This window comes from Anser cygnoides, chromosome 25 (genome assembly GCF_040182565.1).
Source record: "Anser cygnoides isolate HZ-2024a breed goose chromosome 25, Taihu_goose_T2T_genome, whole genome shotgun sequence".
In the NCBI taxonomy this organism is placed as follows: domain Eukaryota; kingdom Metazoa; phylum Chordata; class Aves; order Anseriformes; family Anatidae; genus Anser; species Anser cygnoides.
The window spans coordinates 3,679,383-3,697,110 of record NC_089897.1 but is presented as its reverse complement, the minus strand read 5'-3'; the positions used below and the strand labels follow the sequence as shown (position 1 = coordinate 3,697,110).

General features: G+C 58.0%; 2 protein-coding genes and 1 long non-coding RNA gene across 17 annotated transcripts in view; 1 reads left to right on the top strand and 2 right to left on the bottom strand.

Moving 5' to 3' along the window:
• Positions 1 to 2,787: 2,787 nt before the first annotated feature.
• On the bottom strand, positions 2,788 to 7,395 carry BTG2 (BTG anti-proliferation factor 2). The gene is made up of 2 exons (XM_048071182.2): positions 7,035 to 7,395; positions 2,788 to 5,962 (listed from the first exon to the last, which is right to left on the bottom strand). The coding sequence occupies exons 1-2, from the start codon at positions 7,195 to 7,197 to the stop codon at positions 5,622 to 5,624; spliced, it is 504 nt and encodes a 167-aa protein (XP_047927139.1). The 5' UTR covers positions 7,198 to 7,395; the 3' UTR covers positions 2,788 to 5,621.
• A 365-nt stretch (positions 7,396 to 7,760) lies between these two features.
• On the top strand, positions 7,761 to 13,561 carry LOC125183606 (uncharacterized). The gene is made up of 2 exons (XR_007165894.2): positions 7,761 to 8,913; positions 9,573 to 13,561. It is a non-coding gene; the product is annotated as an uncharacterized lncRNA (long non-coding RNA).
• Positions 13,562 to 13,892: 331 nt separating this feature from the next.
• Positions 13,893 to 17,728, bottom strand: part of TAF8 (TATA-box binding protein associated factor 8) — a 40,117-nt gene continuing 36,281 nt past the window's right edge. For 10 of the 15 annotated variants that reach the window (XM_066983051.1, XM_066983055.1, XM_066983053.1 and 7 more), the window contains 2 exons: positions 15,431 to 16,841; positions 13,893 to 14,254 (listed from right to left, as the gene is read on the bottom strand). The gene's annotated coding sequence lies outside the window, so the exon portion shown is untranslated. The remainder of the gene's footprint in view (positions 14,255 to 15,430; positions 16,842 to 17,728) is intronic. The other 5 variants (XM_066983052.1, XM_066983057.1, XM_066983058.1 and 2 more) reach the window with 4 other exon arrangements.

The window sequence follows — 17,728 nt, the reverse complement described above, 5'->3', positions numbered from 1 at the left end:
CTTCCCCTCCCAACCCTGAGGCTGGGGCAGGGCGGCGAGAGCCGCTGCTGGCTGCTTCGCCCCAGATACAGGCGAGCGCGGCTGCACCCACACGAGTGCCTGATTGGCCTCGGCTGAGCCGAAATAGCCGGTCCCGTCCCGTCCCGGTGCCTTCGCCCCGCTGGCAAACAAAGGGCAGGAAGCACCTGGCGGAGGCCAAGCCCTGCGTGAACCGCGGGAGGAGGCTCAGCGGCGCCCGGTTTCATTTCTGCTGATGTTGCTTTTCTGATAACCCACAGCTGGGAAATGCCCAACTGCTGCTGGAGTGGCCCCGGGAAAGAGCCAAACAAATGCACACGCACAAATCCAATGATATTTTGATGCAAATCGAGCGAAATCTCCGCGTGGACCTGCGGAGATCCTGTCCTGTGGTGGTCACTGCGTTCGGGTCAGGGCATTTCCCGAGGCTGATCTGGGCTTCGCACCAAGCGTGTTCCTCCAACAGACAGCCCCAAGCACCCCCAGCTCCCAGGAGGACGGACAGACGGCGCTGCAGCTGCACACACAGACGCCTGGGCAGCCTGGCATGGCGAGCAGGAACAGCACAGCGCTGGGGACAGGACATTAAAGCCCTTTTTACTCCCCGTAGGCATCAAAAGCTCGACCCAGCACTGCCCATGGAGGGGTTTTGTGGGGGAAACTCATTTCCAGGTGGGTGTCACCTCATGGGGACTCATCCTTCCCCCTGGCTGCAGGACGCAGGAGGTGTGTGGCGGTGCAGGCAGGGCCAAAGGGCTGTGATCTCGCCGAGGACACGTCAGGGATGCGTGCTCGTTTATACATCATGCCGATCTCTGATTACAGGGACATTATCTGACCCGGGTTCCTTGAGCCAGGCACTTCCCTGTCCTCCCAGAAACACCCAAATGAAAAAAAAAATAATAATAATCCCAGCAGAAATCCAACAAAAAGCAGGGCAGAAAAAGAGCCCCAGGTGTAACAGGTAACAGGTGGGAGGTGGGCAGAGGTGGGCGCATTTTTATTTATTTTCCATTTTTTCTGCAGCTGCTCCAGGCACGCAGGGAGCACTTGGGTACCTGGGGTGTAACGCAGCCGTGCCTCTGCTCGGCCTCCCCGTGCTCCAGAGCTGGTCCTGGGACGTGCTCGGCAACCTCATGATGGGAAAGCAGGCTGAGGGCTAAGACCCAGCCTCGAAAGGCCTGGGAAGGGCTCAGGGGGATGATAAAGACGCCCCCCTGGTGTAACGCAGCGTTCAACGCCAGGTATCGCGATCCTACCAGAAGAAACGCGACAAACAAAGTAAAAATAGCAGATGAGTCACCTCTTAAAAGGCTGGCGGGGGGGGGGGTCTGGTTGCTGTGCCACGGAGCTGACTCCTCGCTAAACGCCGCCCTGCGTAAGAGCTGTATTTTTATCTTGGCTACCGGCGACTCGGATTTTCGAGGATCTCAGCTCTGCTCGTGCTGGCCCAGGCTCCGCGGTTACGGCCCCAAAAACGGGCTGGGGTGCACGGGTTGGGGCAAGGACTGTGCCGGCCCAAACAGGGACCGTGGCACGCTGGCCCGGGCAAGCCAGACAGGGTCTGGCCACCATCAGCTGACTGCAGGAAGCCTTTGAACCTGCGTGACTGCCGAGCTAATCAGCGGCCAAGCGGGACGCCCATTCCTCCCTAACAGCCTCGTTTCACAAGCAGCAGCAATTTGGGCGTGTTTATTGAAACTAATGAAGGGATGAGTTCAAAAAGGAGTGGCTTTGACACAGCACCAACATCAGCCCGCAAATTGCTTTCCTCCTCCTCGAGGAGGCCCGGCGTGATAAAAGCAGGAGGGGAGGAGGTGATTTTGGGCCCGCTGAGTGGGGCCGGGCCGGTGCCCACCCTCGGCAGCGGCTCTCCAGAAAGTCCTCAGCCCTGGGAGCAGCTGGGGTGGGGGACCAGGACCCTGCAGGCTGCAATTCAAGCCCTCCTGGACTTCACAGAAAGGTTTGGGCAGGTTTGGGACCAAAGCAAGCACCCACGTGAGCTGATTTGGTGAATTTACTTATATAAGGTCAGCCTGAAGGCCTGAAGCTGAGCACGGAGGTGGGGGTAAGGACACGAGGTGGCCGCCCCCGTCACAGCTCCCTGCTGCAGTCACCAGCCTCAACACAGCCAAAACAGGATCTGTCCTGAATCAGCCCCAGCTGCCTTTGCCATGACCGTCCCCGAGCATCCTCCGCCAGCCCCAACATTTCGATCCTCTGATCTCGCGCCCTTCCTGCCCCGTGGGGCCTGCTGACTCAGCTGGGCCTGGAAGGGCGGCAGGGAAGGCTCAGCAATAGGACTTTGGGGCACCCCACGGGGTCAGCTCCGCTGGGGGCAACCAGGAGCCACCTCTGTGCCATGAATCACCAGCTTCCGAGATTTTTTTTTGGTGTTTAGTGTTGGGAAGGAGCTGGCAGTCAGCTCTAGCACCTTGGTGCCCTGGCCGGAGATGGGATTTCCAGAAGCTGCACTGAGCCCCCAATGCCCGGCCCGGAAAAGCCAAGTCAGCATGGGAAGGAGCTGTGGCAGGACACCCGCGGCCCTGTGTTAGTCACTGACATTCCCAGCCCTCCCTCCGTGGGGCTGGAGGGTCAGGCTTCGAGTCAGCACCTTGAGTAAGCAGCTTTCTTCCTCCTCCTCACAGCTGGGTGTCAGCAGCCAGCCACGCGTTACCCGAGCCCACGGCACTTGTGGGATTTCGGCTGTGATCCCAACCCTCTTTGTAAGCACACAACAGCTCCCAGGAAGAAGACGAGGCTCGCTGGTACTGCTACATTTTTATTAAAGTAACAAAAGCATACGTCTGTCAAAGGATCTGTACATTCCGTATATAAAAACACTACTATACAATTAGTAACCATCCACTCCCTCCTCCGAGCGTAGCTTACAAACTCTCTACCATTTTCACCAGACACAAAAAGCAGGTCCCGCTCAACAGTCCAGCTTGTTTAACCGGGGAGAGCAACCCCCCCCCCCCAGACACGCTCCTAAAACACACACCATCCGGCTCTAAAAGTGAGTATCAGGCTTGTAGGCAAAAAAAAGGCAAGAGCACACTAATTCACAGCTTTTACATGGAACCAGCTACAAGAGAAATGGATCGCACCCAGATCCGGGTGGCTTTGAAGCTAACAAGACACCTTTAACACCAGACTCCTCCACACCGGGGACAGAGAACTCGGCTATTTTTGTTTTGTGAGCGGGGGCAGGCTAAGATTAGTGTGTTCCTTTGGTGTGGGCTGCCGTTCCTCACGAGCTCTTTTCTGGTAAGAGGGAGGGAACAGGGTAATAGAGGGGTAAAACCTTAAAACCGCACCGATCGTGACAAATTACAACCCGAGTGCCAGCCTCCAGGAAAACTCCCCACCCAGCCAGGAGCCCAGCAGAGCACACAGCGCTCGTCCCGGACACGTCGCAGCTCTCCTCGGCAGCTTCCCACATAAGCAGATTTTTAAGTGATGACTTGAACTCAGACCCCTTTTCCTTGAAAAAGGAGCTTGCTTTTTGGAAGTTCCCGGGCACTCCCCTCTCGGTGATGTCACCTATTGCACAAGGTCACCGAGGGAAAAGCCCCGGTGCTGCTTTCAGCTTCTGCTTTGGAGATGTGAGAGATTCGAGTGATGCAGAGGGAAGTGATGCAACTTCAGAGCTGCCGTCTATTACTGCTCAGGGACAAACAGATCCTGTTAAAATGTCAAGTGGTGAGTTACCAATCGAGGCTGGTTTTCCAGTTCAGGAAATCGTGATTTGAAACTGCTACAGAAATCTGAACTTACTTTTCCACCTGAAAAGCAGTCCAAGTTGGGGAAGCTATGCTATTTTTAATATTAAAGACAAAGCTAAGAAGTGTGGCAGACAGGAGGCTTCCTTCCTCTCCCAGAGCGTTCAGGGTTTTGAAATATATTGCACAATTGTCTGAGAACTTGATTCATCAAAGGCTGGGAAAGAACAACTCTGGTTATGCCAGTCAGCTGCTGGGTCAAGAAAAGAGGAAGGTAAGAGCGTGCTGCGAAACAGCTCGGGGAAAGTTTCATTAGAACAAACCACGTCAATGCCCTGGTTTTTCAATCACTCCTCCCAGGATCACTGCAGGAGCACCAGCTGGTTAGGAAAAAGGCAACGGACATACAACATCCCGGCAAAGGCTCATTCCCCAGCAGGTAGTTAAAAGTTCTTGGGGCAGCACTGCTGGTTCCCACCCAACCTGTAGTAGCCAGAGCAGTTTAAGGGCCAAATCCTGAGCGACGCTCAGGCAAGTCTCCCTGAATACAAGTACCGCAGGGACTCCACGAGTTCTGCTTGAATGGGCAAAGCACAGGACCAGGCATTAATTGTGCAAAACAGTTGTGTACCAAGAAATAGGAACCAGGTGGTGCCCCCAACAAGGTCTCAGCTGAGCCAGCTCCCAGGGTCAGCCTCTTGCTGAGCACCCAGAGGAGGAAGAGAGGGAAGAGGTGGGAATTTAAAAGCAACACTGACCCCAAAGCACCTGAGCACCCCAGCCTCAGGACTGCAGCAAGCACAGGGGGGCAGAGATCCCCAATACTTCAGGATTTTAGGAGAGAAGGCAAGAGAGGATCTGACACCAACCTCTAGGGCACAAGGCAAGTTGCTTCAGCTCTTCCAGAGAAGTGACGCAGCAGGTCGTCAGCACCAGATTAGGCAATTTTTTACATGCAAGAGGCCACGGGCAGGATGTCCGAGCCCTCCAGAGCAGGCAGGCTTGTAATTCAGAGCTGATTTCAGGGTCTGGAGCACCCTGCCAGCGTGCAGAAAGCTGTGGTGACAGCCAGGTACTGGGGAGCACCAGGAACAAAGAGCACTCCAGTGCCACCACAGCATCTGCAGTATTCATCCTGGGGACCGCCATGGCGCAGCCTGGTGCTCCCCAGCCACCACATCTCTGCCTCGGGTGTTTCACATGGCGAGGACACCCCCAGGGCCCCTCAGCCCAGCAGCAGGCAGGAGATGGAGGGGTTGGAGAGGAGACCGGCCATGCACTGCCCCTTGCTTTGTGCTCCAGGGGGGCAGCCCAGAGCTGCAGCGCTCAGTCGGTGGGTCCAGAAAAGCAAAAGCAGGAGAGGTCCCAGGGCCCCCAGCATCACCCAGCCCTTAGGGCAAGGTTCCCCTGTATGATTTATCCAGGCCACAGAGATCAGATGAGCTGGGAAGTAAAACTGGTGAAGCAAAGATGTCCCTTGTCCCTTCCCCAGCAGTATCGCAACACTTGGTGACAACACTGCTAGGGACCAGGACAGGGAGGAGGTGACATCGCCCCCCACCAGCCACACTTCCCAGCCTACCTCTTCCCCCTCTTCCTCCATTCCAAGGTGCCCAAGTGAGCGAGCCAGCCCACTGAAATTGCCATCCAACACTAATTAGGTAGATATCGGCTTCATAATAAAAACTCATAAGCTTGCAACAGCTTTAAAAAAGGCACCGAAAACACTGCTCCTGTCTGAAGCAGTGCCCAATATTTTAATTTTGGATTTTCTTGGATTTTCTTAAAAAATATAAATAGCTCTTCATTTTAAAAATAGATCCTCAGATGAGGTATACAGTAGCCCGGGTCTTGGCAGTGTAAGGACGTGAGGAGTATTTAGCTGGAGACAGTCATGATGTAGTTTTTGGAAGGGCTGGTGCGACCTAACATCATCTGGTTCTTGCAGGTGAGCATCCCGTAGGAGCTCCCGGGTTTCGTGGCGGTCGCTTCGTACAAGACACAGATGGAGCCGTCCTCCCCGATGCGGTAAGAGACCTCGTAGGGGTCCACCCAGAGCGTGAGCTCGCTGGGCAGGAGCTGGTAGAGCTGCGGGAGGCTGAGTCCGATCTGGCTAGCTGCCTTGCTGATAATGGGGTCCATTTTGTGGTTGATGCGGATGCAGCGGTAGCCGGAGCCTTTGAAGGGTTTCTCGGGAAACCAGTGGTGTTTGTAGTGCTCTGCAAGGGAAGCGAGAGGGGGAGAGCGGTGAGCGGGCGTGCAGCCGCCGCGAGGTCCGTGTCCCGCTGCAGTCCCAATGGGGGTCCCACAAAGGCAGAGGGAAGCGAGTCCTCCTTCGGCTGCCTCCATCAGGGACGCCAGGGCAGAGTTTGGCTGGTTGGCTGCTGCTTGCTCCCAGGCACGGGGATGTTGCTCTTCAGGTCCTAAAACCCCCAGCAGGACAGTGCCACGGGGGCTGCAGACAGGACCCCAAAACCTCACCCCAGCCACTTGGGGTGGGGGGGGGAGATATACAATATCAGCGGCACCACCCCACCACGGTCAGGGAGCAGCCTCCAGGTCTGTCTGCGACTCCAGGGGCAGGTCGCTGCCCCTTATCTCACCGAACAAACCATCCCGTCTCGGGGCTGATAACACAAAGGCTGTGTTAGGCTGGGAGGGGACGCCCGCACCACCCAGCTAGTGCTGGGCACCGGATGGGGGCGTGGGGGGCACCGAAACCCCACCGACACAGGGCTGGGGCACCGCTCATAGGGATAAGGCACAGAAACCAGCCTGGGGCCACCCCAGTCAAGGCTATGGGGTGCAACCTGGGGAAGAGACACAAACCCTCAGCTGGGGTCCAGCTCCTCACTTCTGGGGAAGCAGCAGCTGCTCACCCAGGACCCCACAGTGACACGGGTGGGGGACGTGGGTGGGTGCCAGCCCCAGGGGGTCACGGGTGGGCACCCAGGCAAGGCACAAACAACACCCAGCACCCAAGGGGGCACAGGTGGGTGCTGGGAAAGGTACATGGATGGGTGCCAGCCCCCAAAGGGACAGGGACGGGCACCATGCAGGGCACAAACAGGCACCCAGCACCACGGGGCACACGGCTGGGAGCCAAAGGAACACGGGTGGGTGCCGGCCCCTACACGTCCCCGGAGAGAGGACACCGGGTCGGGGCAGCAACACGACGGCCGCGGGGCAAGACCCCCGAGGGGGCTCCGGGTCCTGCCGAAGAGAAGAGCCCCGGAGGGGGGCTCGGATCGCCCCGGGGGGGGCTCGGATCGCCCCGGGGGGGGCTCTCACCTGCCAGCGCCTCCCGCAGCGCCCCGCCGAAGACCTGCAGCTGCTGCTCGCTGACGCAGCCCCGCGTCCGCAGGAGGCCGGAGACGAACCCGACGGCGGCGGCGATCTCGGGCAGCATCTCGGGCCGCATCTCGGGCCGAGGGGGGCAGCGCCGGGGGCTCATGGCTGTCCGGTGGGGGGGCAGTCCGGTGTCCCGGTTCGGCTCAGATCAGCCCGGCTTGGGGGTCCCGGCTCGGTTCCGCTCTGCTCAGCCCGGCCCCGGTTCGGAGGGTCCCGGCTCGGCTCGGCTCGGCCCGGGGGTCCCGGCTGCTCCCGGCCCGTCCCGGCCCCGCTCGTCCCGGTTCGGTTCCCGGGGGCCGCGGGCTCGGCGCCGCGCTTATAGCGAGCGGCGCGGGGAGGCGTCACCGGCGCGGCGGCTGCCATTGGCCGGGGCGGGCGGCGGTATGCAAATAGCGCCTGAGCTCAGCGCCCTGGAAGGAGTGACGTCAGCACGGGGGGGGGGGGGGGGGGGGGCAGTCAGCGGGGGGGGGGGGGGGGGGGGGGGGAAGGGACCGGGATCGGGACCGGGATCGGGATCTGGATCTGGATCTGGATCAAGACCAGGATCTGGATCTGGATCTGGATCGAGACCAGGACCGGGATCGGGACCGGGATCGGGATCAGGACCGGGATCTGGATCTGGATCTGGATCAAGACCAGGACCGGGATCTGGACCATCGAGACCAGGACCGGGATCGGGATCAGGATCAGGACCGGGATCGGGCCCCGCCGCCCCCCCCCCGCCCCAAGCAGAGCCCCCCTCCCCTCCCAGCCCCGGGGCACCAGGAGGGTTTTTTTGGGGGGTCCCTTGGGAGAAAGGGGTCGGGCAGGGCCCCCCCCGGGCTGTCCCTAGCGGTGGAGGGCACCCCGGGTCCTGGTGTCCTTCGTGGTGCTGGGGGAGGTGGTGCCAAGCTCCCCTTGGGTGCCAGGCGCCCTTGGGTGCTGTGCACCCCATGGAGCGGGGGTGCTGGGTGCTGTGCGGGACCCCGGCCCCACAGCCTGGGGGAGTGGGACCACCGGTGCCAGGCTTCCTCCCCTGCCCACCATCAGGTGCCTTCGTGGACATGGACACAGACCCCCAGGCACAGGTCACCCCCACAAAGGGATCCCCGGAGCCCAGTGGCACCACGGGACGGGGCTGGCATGAGGGGTCCTGGTGGTCCCCAGGACCCTGGCTCAGCACCGGGGCTCTCTTGGTGCCACTTCTGGGCTGGGTCACCACGGCTCTGCCAGCTGTGACAGTCCCCACCTCTGTCCCCTCTGCCCCCTTGCCCTCAGTCAGGTCGGGGGTGCCACCCGCCACGGGGCACTGCACCTCCCCAGGGGCGCGCAGGCAGGTTTCCATCGCCCAAAGTCCCCCGAGACGCATCGTGGGTCCTTGTGCCCTCATCACCAGCTCTGGGCAAGGCCAAAGCCTTTCCGGAGATCCCCAAAACAGGCAGGGAGAACTCAGCATCACCCCGGGGGGCGAGGGGGACACTACAACACCCGCCTTTGTCCTCCTGCCCAGGGAGCATTCGAGGCGAGGAGCGAGGGCCCCAGGAGAGCAGGAGGAGGTGGCTGCAGCGCCAGGACGTGTCCCGTCACGGAGCGGGGCGAGCAAGCCGAGGCAGGCAGGGAGCTGAAGCAGGCGTCCTCGGGTGCCTGCATCCAGCCCAGCAGGAAGGGAGAGGAGAACCGGTGCGAGCAGAGCATGGCCCTGCCGCTCAGCAAGACGCGAGCAGCACCCGAAAGCCACTACGAAACGGGGAGCTACAGCGGCTGGCCCCGCTGCCGGCCCCGCTGCCCAGGATGAAGGCGGCCCAGCCTCTGCTGAAACTGGCCCGAAGCTACGGCAGCGGTAGGAGGCCAGGCTCTGTTCTTGCCTCCGCTTTGATCAGCCCTGAGAGAGTCGGTATCAAAACAGGATGGGTTTTCTGAACGAACGTTCCCTGGCAGAGAGCCGGGGTTGTTGTGAGCCATCGTCTGGCAGCCCCGCACCTCTCCCTGTGCTCCGGGGGAGGATCTGAGGGTTCAGCTCTGGTGCAGCCCCCAGTGGGAAGGGGTTCGATGGCCAGGGCCTCATCTGGCACCTCCAAAGGCAGCGGGTGCAGCTGGAGACGGCAGGACAGGGCATCAGCTCACACAGCTTTGCTCCTGCCCGAGGAGCTGATGCCCTGCGAGCCAAGGCACAGCGGTTCCCAAATGCTGCTCCCATCCTGGCACTGCGTTCGCTCCCCAGAAGGTGCAGGAGGAACGCATGTCCCCAGGCACACCGCCTGCCCCCACCCCATCGTGGCTGCCGTGGGACCCCACGGGGTCCTGGCCCACCTGGGCACCCCGCTTTTGGCAAGAGCCGTCCAAGAGCAGTCAACAGAGGGGAGTTTGTGGGGCACCTCTTAGCACAGCAGGTCTCCAAGCCCCAATTGTTTTCCATGACTCCAACTGGATTTTTTGAGGCTTTTTGCTTCCAGGGTCTGCAGCTCATTTTATTCACACCTCTGTCTTTCCTCCGTGCAGGCGCTGTGCTTGGGACTTCACACCTGAAGCACAAGGGGATGGCGACGTAGCAGTGTGTAGCCCATAAACAGGAGAAAAGAGTAGGAAAATAGCTTTTGAAATCATAGAAGACGTCGATATAAAAGGTAGTGCCAAGCAGAGGTCTGACCCCATTTCTTGTTGTGCACGGCTCAGAAGAAAGGCAGCAGCACAGAAGTAGGGTCAAGCCAGCAAGAAGATAGAGCCAAGGGGTCCCCGGGTCCTCCCTCCCCGCTCCATCTGCCGCTCCATTCATCCGCAAAGCACAAGGAACCTGGCAAATCTCTTGCTATAAACCAGATTTGTCTTTGTAAGCTTTGAAATAAACCCGAGGATTAAAGTCTAAGGACTTTTTTTTTTTTTTTTTTTTTTTAAGTCAGCAACACACATGAAAGAGCGCACGGGTCCATGCGAAGCCCGGAGCACGGCACAATGCGGGGGGAGGTGATTTGTGCTGCAGCAGCAGCCGGGGGCCCCTGGAAGAGGCTGCATAAACACACAGCGCGAGCCCGTCCGCGCAGAGCTTTATTGCTTCGAACACACCTGTGCTGCCAGCCAGCAAACGCCCTCGGAGCGTGTGGGCACGGTCATCGCCGGCGTAAAATTAGGAAGCAAACAAAGCCATCAGCGCAGAAGACACCTTCATGTAAATACACCGGGAGAAGTGAGACCAAACCCGCGACTTTTCTGCCGTGGCAAAGCCCAGGAGGCCCGAGCAGAGCTGGCAGCCCAACTGAGCGAGCAGGGAGCAGGGAGAAGGGGCCGTGCCCCCGGCCAGCAGAAGGATCACGTTAAAAAGCACTTGGATGGCATCGCCCAGACCTGAGTCACCGGACGACAACGGCAGCAAGAGGTGTCCTGTCCTCCAGCCTGCCGAGAATAGCGCTGAGAGCAGGCGCGGTGTGCTCGCCAGTAGGGCTAGCAGAGCTCGCCCAGCGCTGCCCTGGCCTCGGCCAGCAGGTTCCCCTGGTCCCCCCTGCTCCGCAAGTGGATGAAGTAAGCGTGGCACCATCCTCCGAATTCAGGTCCTCCATTTGTCCCTAATGACCAGGGCTCTCCTCGCAGCTTAGGGCCTTTGTCTCGCGTGTTCCTAGGGGCTGACACAGGCCCAGCTCCCCCAAATCAGATTGTCTTCGTTAAGCCCTTCCAATAAGAGATTTCCTGTGGAGCTCAAGGGCCTCTAAGCGGGTTACGTGCCCATAACTTCTGGCCCTGTTACAACGAGACGGGCAGGCTTAAAGACGGGGCAGGAGACCTAATGCACGCCTTCCAACTGCTTTGAGGAGCCGGAGAGTAAACAAACAATTAGAAAATAAAATTCATTTTAAAAAGCGAAGTCAGAGCTGCTTTAATGTCATTCTGGCTAGATTAGTTTCCGCCCTGTGTTTAGCTGGAAATGGCTGAGAGCATTTAGATTTCAATTTAAAAAAAAAAAAAGAAAAACACACCAAAACAATAAACCTCGCCATAGCGATCGGCCAGACCAGCTTTGGGACTGGTTGGGCAGGAATGAGGCGTTCAGATAGGCTTCCAAACGCTCTGTTTATCCAAAGGAGGTTCGAAACCAGTCGAGCTGGAAGCTTTACAATAAAAGGGGAGCGTTTGGCTTTCAATCAAGGGTTAAAACTCGGCACGGCCAGACCGAGCTGCTCACGGGGACTTGGGCTTTGCAGGAGTCAGCAGCTCCGGGTGTTTGTGTACACCTAAAAGGCAGCTGTTCCCACGCTCCGCTTTGAGCTGGTAGTTTTTGGAGGGGGCACCTTTCTCACCACGGTGGGCTGAAGTTCCTGAGGCATCCGACACAAAACCCGGCTTCTGAATATCCTTCGGGTCAGCCGCCAGTCATAGAGTCACGAAGCCCCCCAGTTATCAGCAGCGAAATAGTTACACGCGGAATTAACGTTTTAAATCCTCCCGATTAGACGTGTCCCACGGCTTGCTAAATTAGCTGTCACTTCTCCCGGTTGGGTCCCTCCCAATTACCCTAGCGTTTGAGAAGGATTTTAAGGTTAGCCGTGTGGATTTGGGAAGGCGAGGGCTGGCTGGCTTTATGTTAAGGGGAAAAAAAAAAAAAAAAAGGTCTCTCTTCTGAACTGTAAAAATAATAGATGGACTGGCCCCGTTCAAATCTCATTATCTGGCTCTGCCGGAGAAGGCGCAGACATCGGGATCGTGCTGCCAGCAGCCACCTGGTTGCTAGCACCGGGTAAGCGCAGTCACTGGGAATCCAAGGGGAAAAAAAGCCCAGGGGTAAGCAGGGCTGGTGTGTTTAATCATGGCTGTAATTGGTAACCCGGGTCTGACCCCAGAAACAGGCCTAGCAGGCAGGGTAAACAATAAAGCAAGAGTCTGATGCCCAGCCTACACTTAGAGCTAATAAGTCCTTTCAAAACACGCGGTTGTGAAATAAGACTGAGCGAACCGTGTGAAACGCATCGGAAAGGGGGAAGGATAGGGGCAGCCAACAAAGCCTCTTTAACCTGTTAGCTCCCTGGGTTGGCCCCTGGTTTTGCAGCACGCACGGGTTCCCGGCAGCCCAGAGCCCAGCCAGGAGAAGTGCTGAGCATCTTCTCGCCAGGCCGAGCTCCTGGAAGCTCACCAGCCCTCGTGCCTCCACGGCGTGCGCTGTGCCGTGCCCCCTGCCACCTATTTTGGGGCCTGAATGCGTTTTGGCAGCCGGGTCCTGTGCTGGGCCTGCCTGTGCCGCCTGTAACCAGCCGCCCTCCCTCCACCAGCACCCGCAGCGTGGATGGGACATGCAGAGACACGCCTCGGGCATGTCGGGGCAGCTCCGTTTGCAGGCTCTCAGGACGCCAAATATTCCCCTCTGCCCCATCCGCAGAGGGTACGGGGGCTGAGGGCTGGATGCCCTCCAGCGTTTGAGCACAGCAGCTTTTGTAGCACGAGCCCGGGGCTTCAGCGACTGCCCGCAGCGACCCAGGAGACGCCTTCCTCGGAACAACCTCCCTCTGAGCCTCCTTCTTTATTGCAGGCCGTTGTTTCCTCATGGAAAACAACCTATCTGACCTGCTGCGAATGTCACATCTGTTCGGGAGTATTTTAGGAAGCAAATATTGCTGCACTCGAGGGAGCTGCAACCACAGTAATTGCTTTTTCTTCGAATTTCGGAGGACTTTGGGCCTAGTTTTCCAGCGGTGCTGAGCACTCGCTGGCTCCAGCTGCCTTAAGTGCACTCTGGAGGTTTTCTCCTTGGCCTTACTAGCTTCTCGCTGAACCCATGTTGACAGAGCCTTGTGTAAGGAGACATTTGCTCAAAGCCCGACCTTACTGGCTGGGGGAGAAGCCTCAGACAATAGTTCCTCTCGAAGCTGCCATGTCGGGGAAGGTATGTCGATGACCTCACGCTGATTTCACAGATGGTTTCCTGTTCTCTGCATTTGGTTATTGTTTTTTTCCACATCCTCTTTGCAGGATGCCACTGCCTCCGCCTACCTCTGTTCCTGTCGAACAAAGCTGGAGGGGGTTGAAGGGGGCAAGAGAAGAGGTCCGGCAGGGCGCTCAGCGCGGCGGCGGGCCCAGAGCGGGGTGGGGATGGAGGACTTTGCACGGGCAGGTCCAGAGAAAGTCTCCAGCTGTAAAGCCTGGAACGGGCTTGTTAGCTCCCGAGATAAAATTGAGTTCAGAGCCCTGGCTTGCTCTCAGAAATGGAGCAAGGATCAGTGGGGCTCCGGGAGGAAGGCAGCGTCCCGCTCCACCCCTCTGCCCTCCAGCAGCCCTTGGCGCTGCCACGTCCCCGCAGCGCAGCAAGGTGAACAGCTCGTGTGAGACGCGGGTGTGTGCACAGTGCCCTTATTGCAGCACCCCGGGGTGTGTCTGCCCCAGAAAGTCCCCGAACACATACTAGCTCCAGTCAAAACATGATTTTCCTCCCCGTAGCTGGGGATAGGTAAATACACCAGCAACCGGTGGCGAACCCACCAATGCCACGGGACGCAGGAGCCAAATCCTCCTCAGCACGGCCACACGAGCTGGGATTTAGGCTCTAAGGAAGGGTAGGCAGCTGTGAGGGCTGGAAACGGAGCCCTAAGAGATGCTGGGTCTTGCTCAAAGCCACAAAGGCGAGGCACGGGGCCCCTCCTGCGAGCTGCAGGCCCCGGTGCTGCAGCGCCTGCATTCCCCAGGGCTTTCCAGGCAAAGCTCCCTGCTGGGGCCTATCTCACACCCCTCCTTCTAGGGCAGGCCAGAGGGCTATATATAGGGCTTTCACACTTCACTCCAACGTAGCCGTGCTACGAAAAAGGGATTTTTCTTTTCTTAGAAATGAGAAGTTCAGAAAAACCCTCTGGCTGAAACCACGAGACGGGATTTTTTAAGTGGTGAGAACGCGGCTCGTCTGCCAAACTCCGGCTCGGCCGGGGAGCTACGCTGCGACGAGCTGCCAGAGCAGCACGTTGCCGAAATCTGCGTTTATTGCTTATAAAGCATTAATGCAGGATAACGTGCCTCGCGGCGCCATAGCAACCCCAATCGTCGGCAGCAAAACAAGGGCAGGAGCACCGAAGGCACCGTTGCTGTAGCAGCCGCTAAGTGAATTTACCGTCCCTGTTCGGAGCCGCCTGACGTCTCGGCACCGGGCGGGGAGTCTCTGCGGGGCTTGGGGCTGTTTTCTGAAAGCCTACGAAGAGCAGCTGGTTTACCCACACCTGAGAGGAGAAGAGAAGGAGACGGTTACAGATTAAAGTGATTTCTATTGCAGCATCAGGGACCTGAGGTACCACCACTCGGACCTTTGCTGAAGGGTTCCGTAGGACATACAGTGTCAAAGAGAAATGGGATCTTTCTGGGAAGATCTGTGTTTTCCCACAAGGCTGAAGAGATCAAGCCTGTCCCATGCAGACTTCAAAGCGTTAGCGTGGCTGGTGCTGCTAACAGGAGAAGACAAGCAGGTCCAAAACTTCCAGATTTTGGCCTACACCAGCACTGTTACAACCAGTCAATTCATTTATGTCAACCTGACCTGGCCGTGGCTAACTCCAGAATCTCCTGGCCATCACAAGCTATGGGTCTGGCTGCCCTTCTCTCCCTCCCCACCAGTCCTCGTCTTGGTCCCCAGCTCGACTCCACGGCATGGATTATGTCAGGTTTTATCTATAGCTGCTCCACTGACGAAGCTCTGCCCGATCCATCCATCTCCCCGTGGCCTTTATGTGCCCAGACTGCAAATCCCCAGGGACTTGTGTCTCACAGCCATCAGGAGCTGCAGCGCGCAGATGGTCCAGGCTGCAGCGTGGGAGAGACGGGACACTGGGAGAAGGTCCTTGGGGTTCTTCTCAGGCTACACCCACAAATATGAAAGAAGCCCGTGCTTCCCAGAGCCCAGCAAACCTCCCAAGCCCTGCAAACATCAATTAGCGCACAAAGACAGCCCAGATAAAGCAGGGCAACACCCTAGCAGAGCTTAGATCTGGGTGGTGCCCTTTCCCAAGAGGCAGGCTGATCCCCGCGTGGAGAGATACCTCCCGAGTAGCAGGTGGACTCTGCAGGACCGCTCTAGGCTGTTCCCAAGGATTCCCAGCCCTCCCCGGCAAAGCCGGCTAATTGGTTTTTGGTGGGTGCTGCACCTGCGCAGGGGGAGGCAGGCGCAGGGTGTACCGCATGCAGCCACCCTCGGGTGCTTCCCAAACCTCCCCTCTAGCCACGATGCCGCACGCCCCGGCTCTCCCTGAGCAGCACGCGGCTCCTCTGTGCCTGCAACAAAAGGCAGCTCAGCACCAGAGCAGAGACGGAGCTAGCGGCTCCCTCGGGAGGGTTTGGAAGGAAGGAGAACGCAGCAGGGCTGAGGTGATGCTGGTCCCTTCCGTGCTAGATGACTTCCTCACCACGGCACGCAGCAGTCCTGAAGAGCAGCCCTTTGCTCCCCAAATCCTACGGACCTGGGCGAATGCCCTCCTCGCTTCGGCTCGCTGACTTCTTTTACTGCTGCCTCGCAGGCTTCAGGGGGGGAAGCCGATGTGGTTTTCTTCATTCGACCTGTTGCAGAAGTCCCACAGAAAGTTTTGTTATTCACGGAAGGTCAGAGAGGCCGGACTCGACCAGATGCCTGGCCTGGGAGCTGGAACTCGCCCTGCGCTGCCAGGGTGTGTGCAACCAGGGAGGGAAGGAGGGAGTTGGCTAGTTAGTAAAGTAGGGGTCATTTACTTAAAAATCTGGGTTTAGGCATGGCTTTGGATTGTACACAGAGTTCATCTGGGTTTGGTTCCCAGGTTTCAGGTTAGAGCCACATCTATTACTCACACAAGCAGCACATAAGCTCTCTCTTCGTATTTCTGCATTTCAGCAACAACCGAGGCTTCAGCAGAGTCTCTGGGGGCATTTTTCCACTTATATTTAAAGGAATTAAAGCAGTCGTGATTTTATCTGTGTACATTTGAGGAGAGGAGGTGGGGTCTGGATTCCTGAGCCATTTTCAGGTCAGACCTTGGTGCCTGTCCAAGGCCTTGCCCTATTGCTCAATTCCTGCGCAGGACTTCGGTCTCCCTTTACAAAAACCCAGGAGCTTCACGTAGGAGCTAGGTTTGGAATGAAACTGGCACATTTTAACCCGCTTAAGCTAAACATAACATCGACGTCCTGGAAATGGCCTCCAGGAGGCTGCCCCTGAGGCATGGCAGGGCTGTGACGGTCAAAGAGCTGGCCTCGAGGACTCTGCCAGAGCTGGGACCAGGCCACTTCAGTCCTGCGCGTGCTGACCAGCATTCCCCAGAGCTCCTTGAAACGATTGTCCTCGTCATGCTCATCACCAGCTCAGGCTATAATTAACGCTTTGGGAGCCCGGTTACCCTGCAGCCCTGCCCCACCCCACCCAGCAGTAATGGCAGGGACGGTCCCACTCCCACCCTAGGCAGCTATGTTCCCGTCTCCCACAGGGAGGTCAGCGAAGCTGTCCGGGATCTCTCAGCACCTCTGGAATTCGAGCAGGCACTGAAAACCAAACGGGGTGGCTAAGACAGGCCAAGAACAACGGCTGGAAACGCAGCACGTGGGCACCGGTCCCCGCGAGGTGACAGAGGAAAAGGCTGTGCAGAGGAAACCCCGAGAGCCACGGTGCCTGGGAGGATGGAGAGCGGGGCGAGCTGTGTCACAGGGGGAACAGCTGCTGGGTTGCAAAAGAAACAACAAGTTCACCTGCTGGCATCCCCCGCTGGGCACAGCAGTCCCATGGAAGACCTACCTTTGGAGCAGGGCTCTTGAGAGAGGCTCTGGCAGCAGCAGGGCTTTGCAGTCACATTCCTTAGGAAACAAAAGGAGGTTTGGAAAAACAATAAGCCATTTTCCCCTCCCTATACTGAGTCTTGGCTGAGGCCATGCTGAGTGAATTATACGTGGAGCTCTGTCAGGAAACCTCCCTCCCAGCTGGGAACGTGCAATCCAATCTGCCAGCAGCCAAGACATCAGCATGGGCCAGGGATGGGGGACAGAGGGGCCAGGCAGAGATCGGAGCCCCTCTGATAGAGCAGGATGCATCCTGCAGCTTCCCTGCACAGCCTGGGCACCCCGGGCCCCTCATCTCAGCGATGTGCCCACCTTCCCGGGGTACCCCAAGGACTACAAGACTGGAGGGCCAGGTCTGCCAGCACTTGCAGCAAAACCTGGCTATGTTGAACTGGGAGAGAAAACTGCAGCTGGCTGGGGCACAGACCTGGGAACTCTAGTCAGAGTTCAGCAGATTTATTAATTTTCATTATAACAGGGTCCTCAACTGCCCCATTAAAGTGCCCTTAATATAGTATCCTGCAAAATTAGTTGACAAGGTAAGGTGCTATTTTTCCCTTCCCCTCTATTTCCCAGAAGGTAAACTGAGTCACAGGAAAGCAAAATGGCATGCCTGGGGCAGGCCAGCGGTTTGTGATGGAGCCAGGAGCTCAGCGGGGATGTCCCCCCAAAGCTCAGGCTCCTTGCCCCCAGGTCATCCCCTTTCCGTTTGCATTGTTCCCAGCGGCTCCGGGACAAGATGAGCCCGATGTGAGATGTGAGAGCCTCACGGAGGCACAGCACATCTGCAGCTAAGATCTTTTGCCTGCCGTTCCAGCCATCTGCTCTCCCTGACTGTACTCAAGTCTGGATGTGAAGTCTTGTTTGGTAACCCAAGATTTGAAATGTAATGTTCGTGCTGTAAG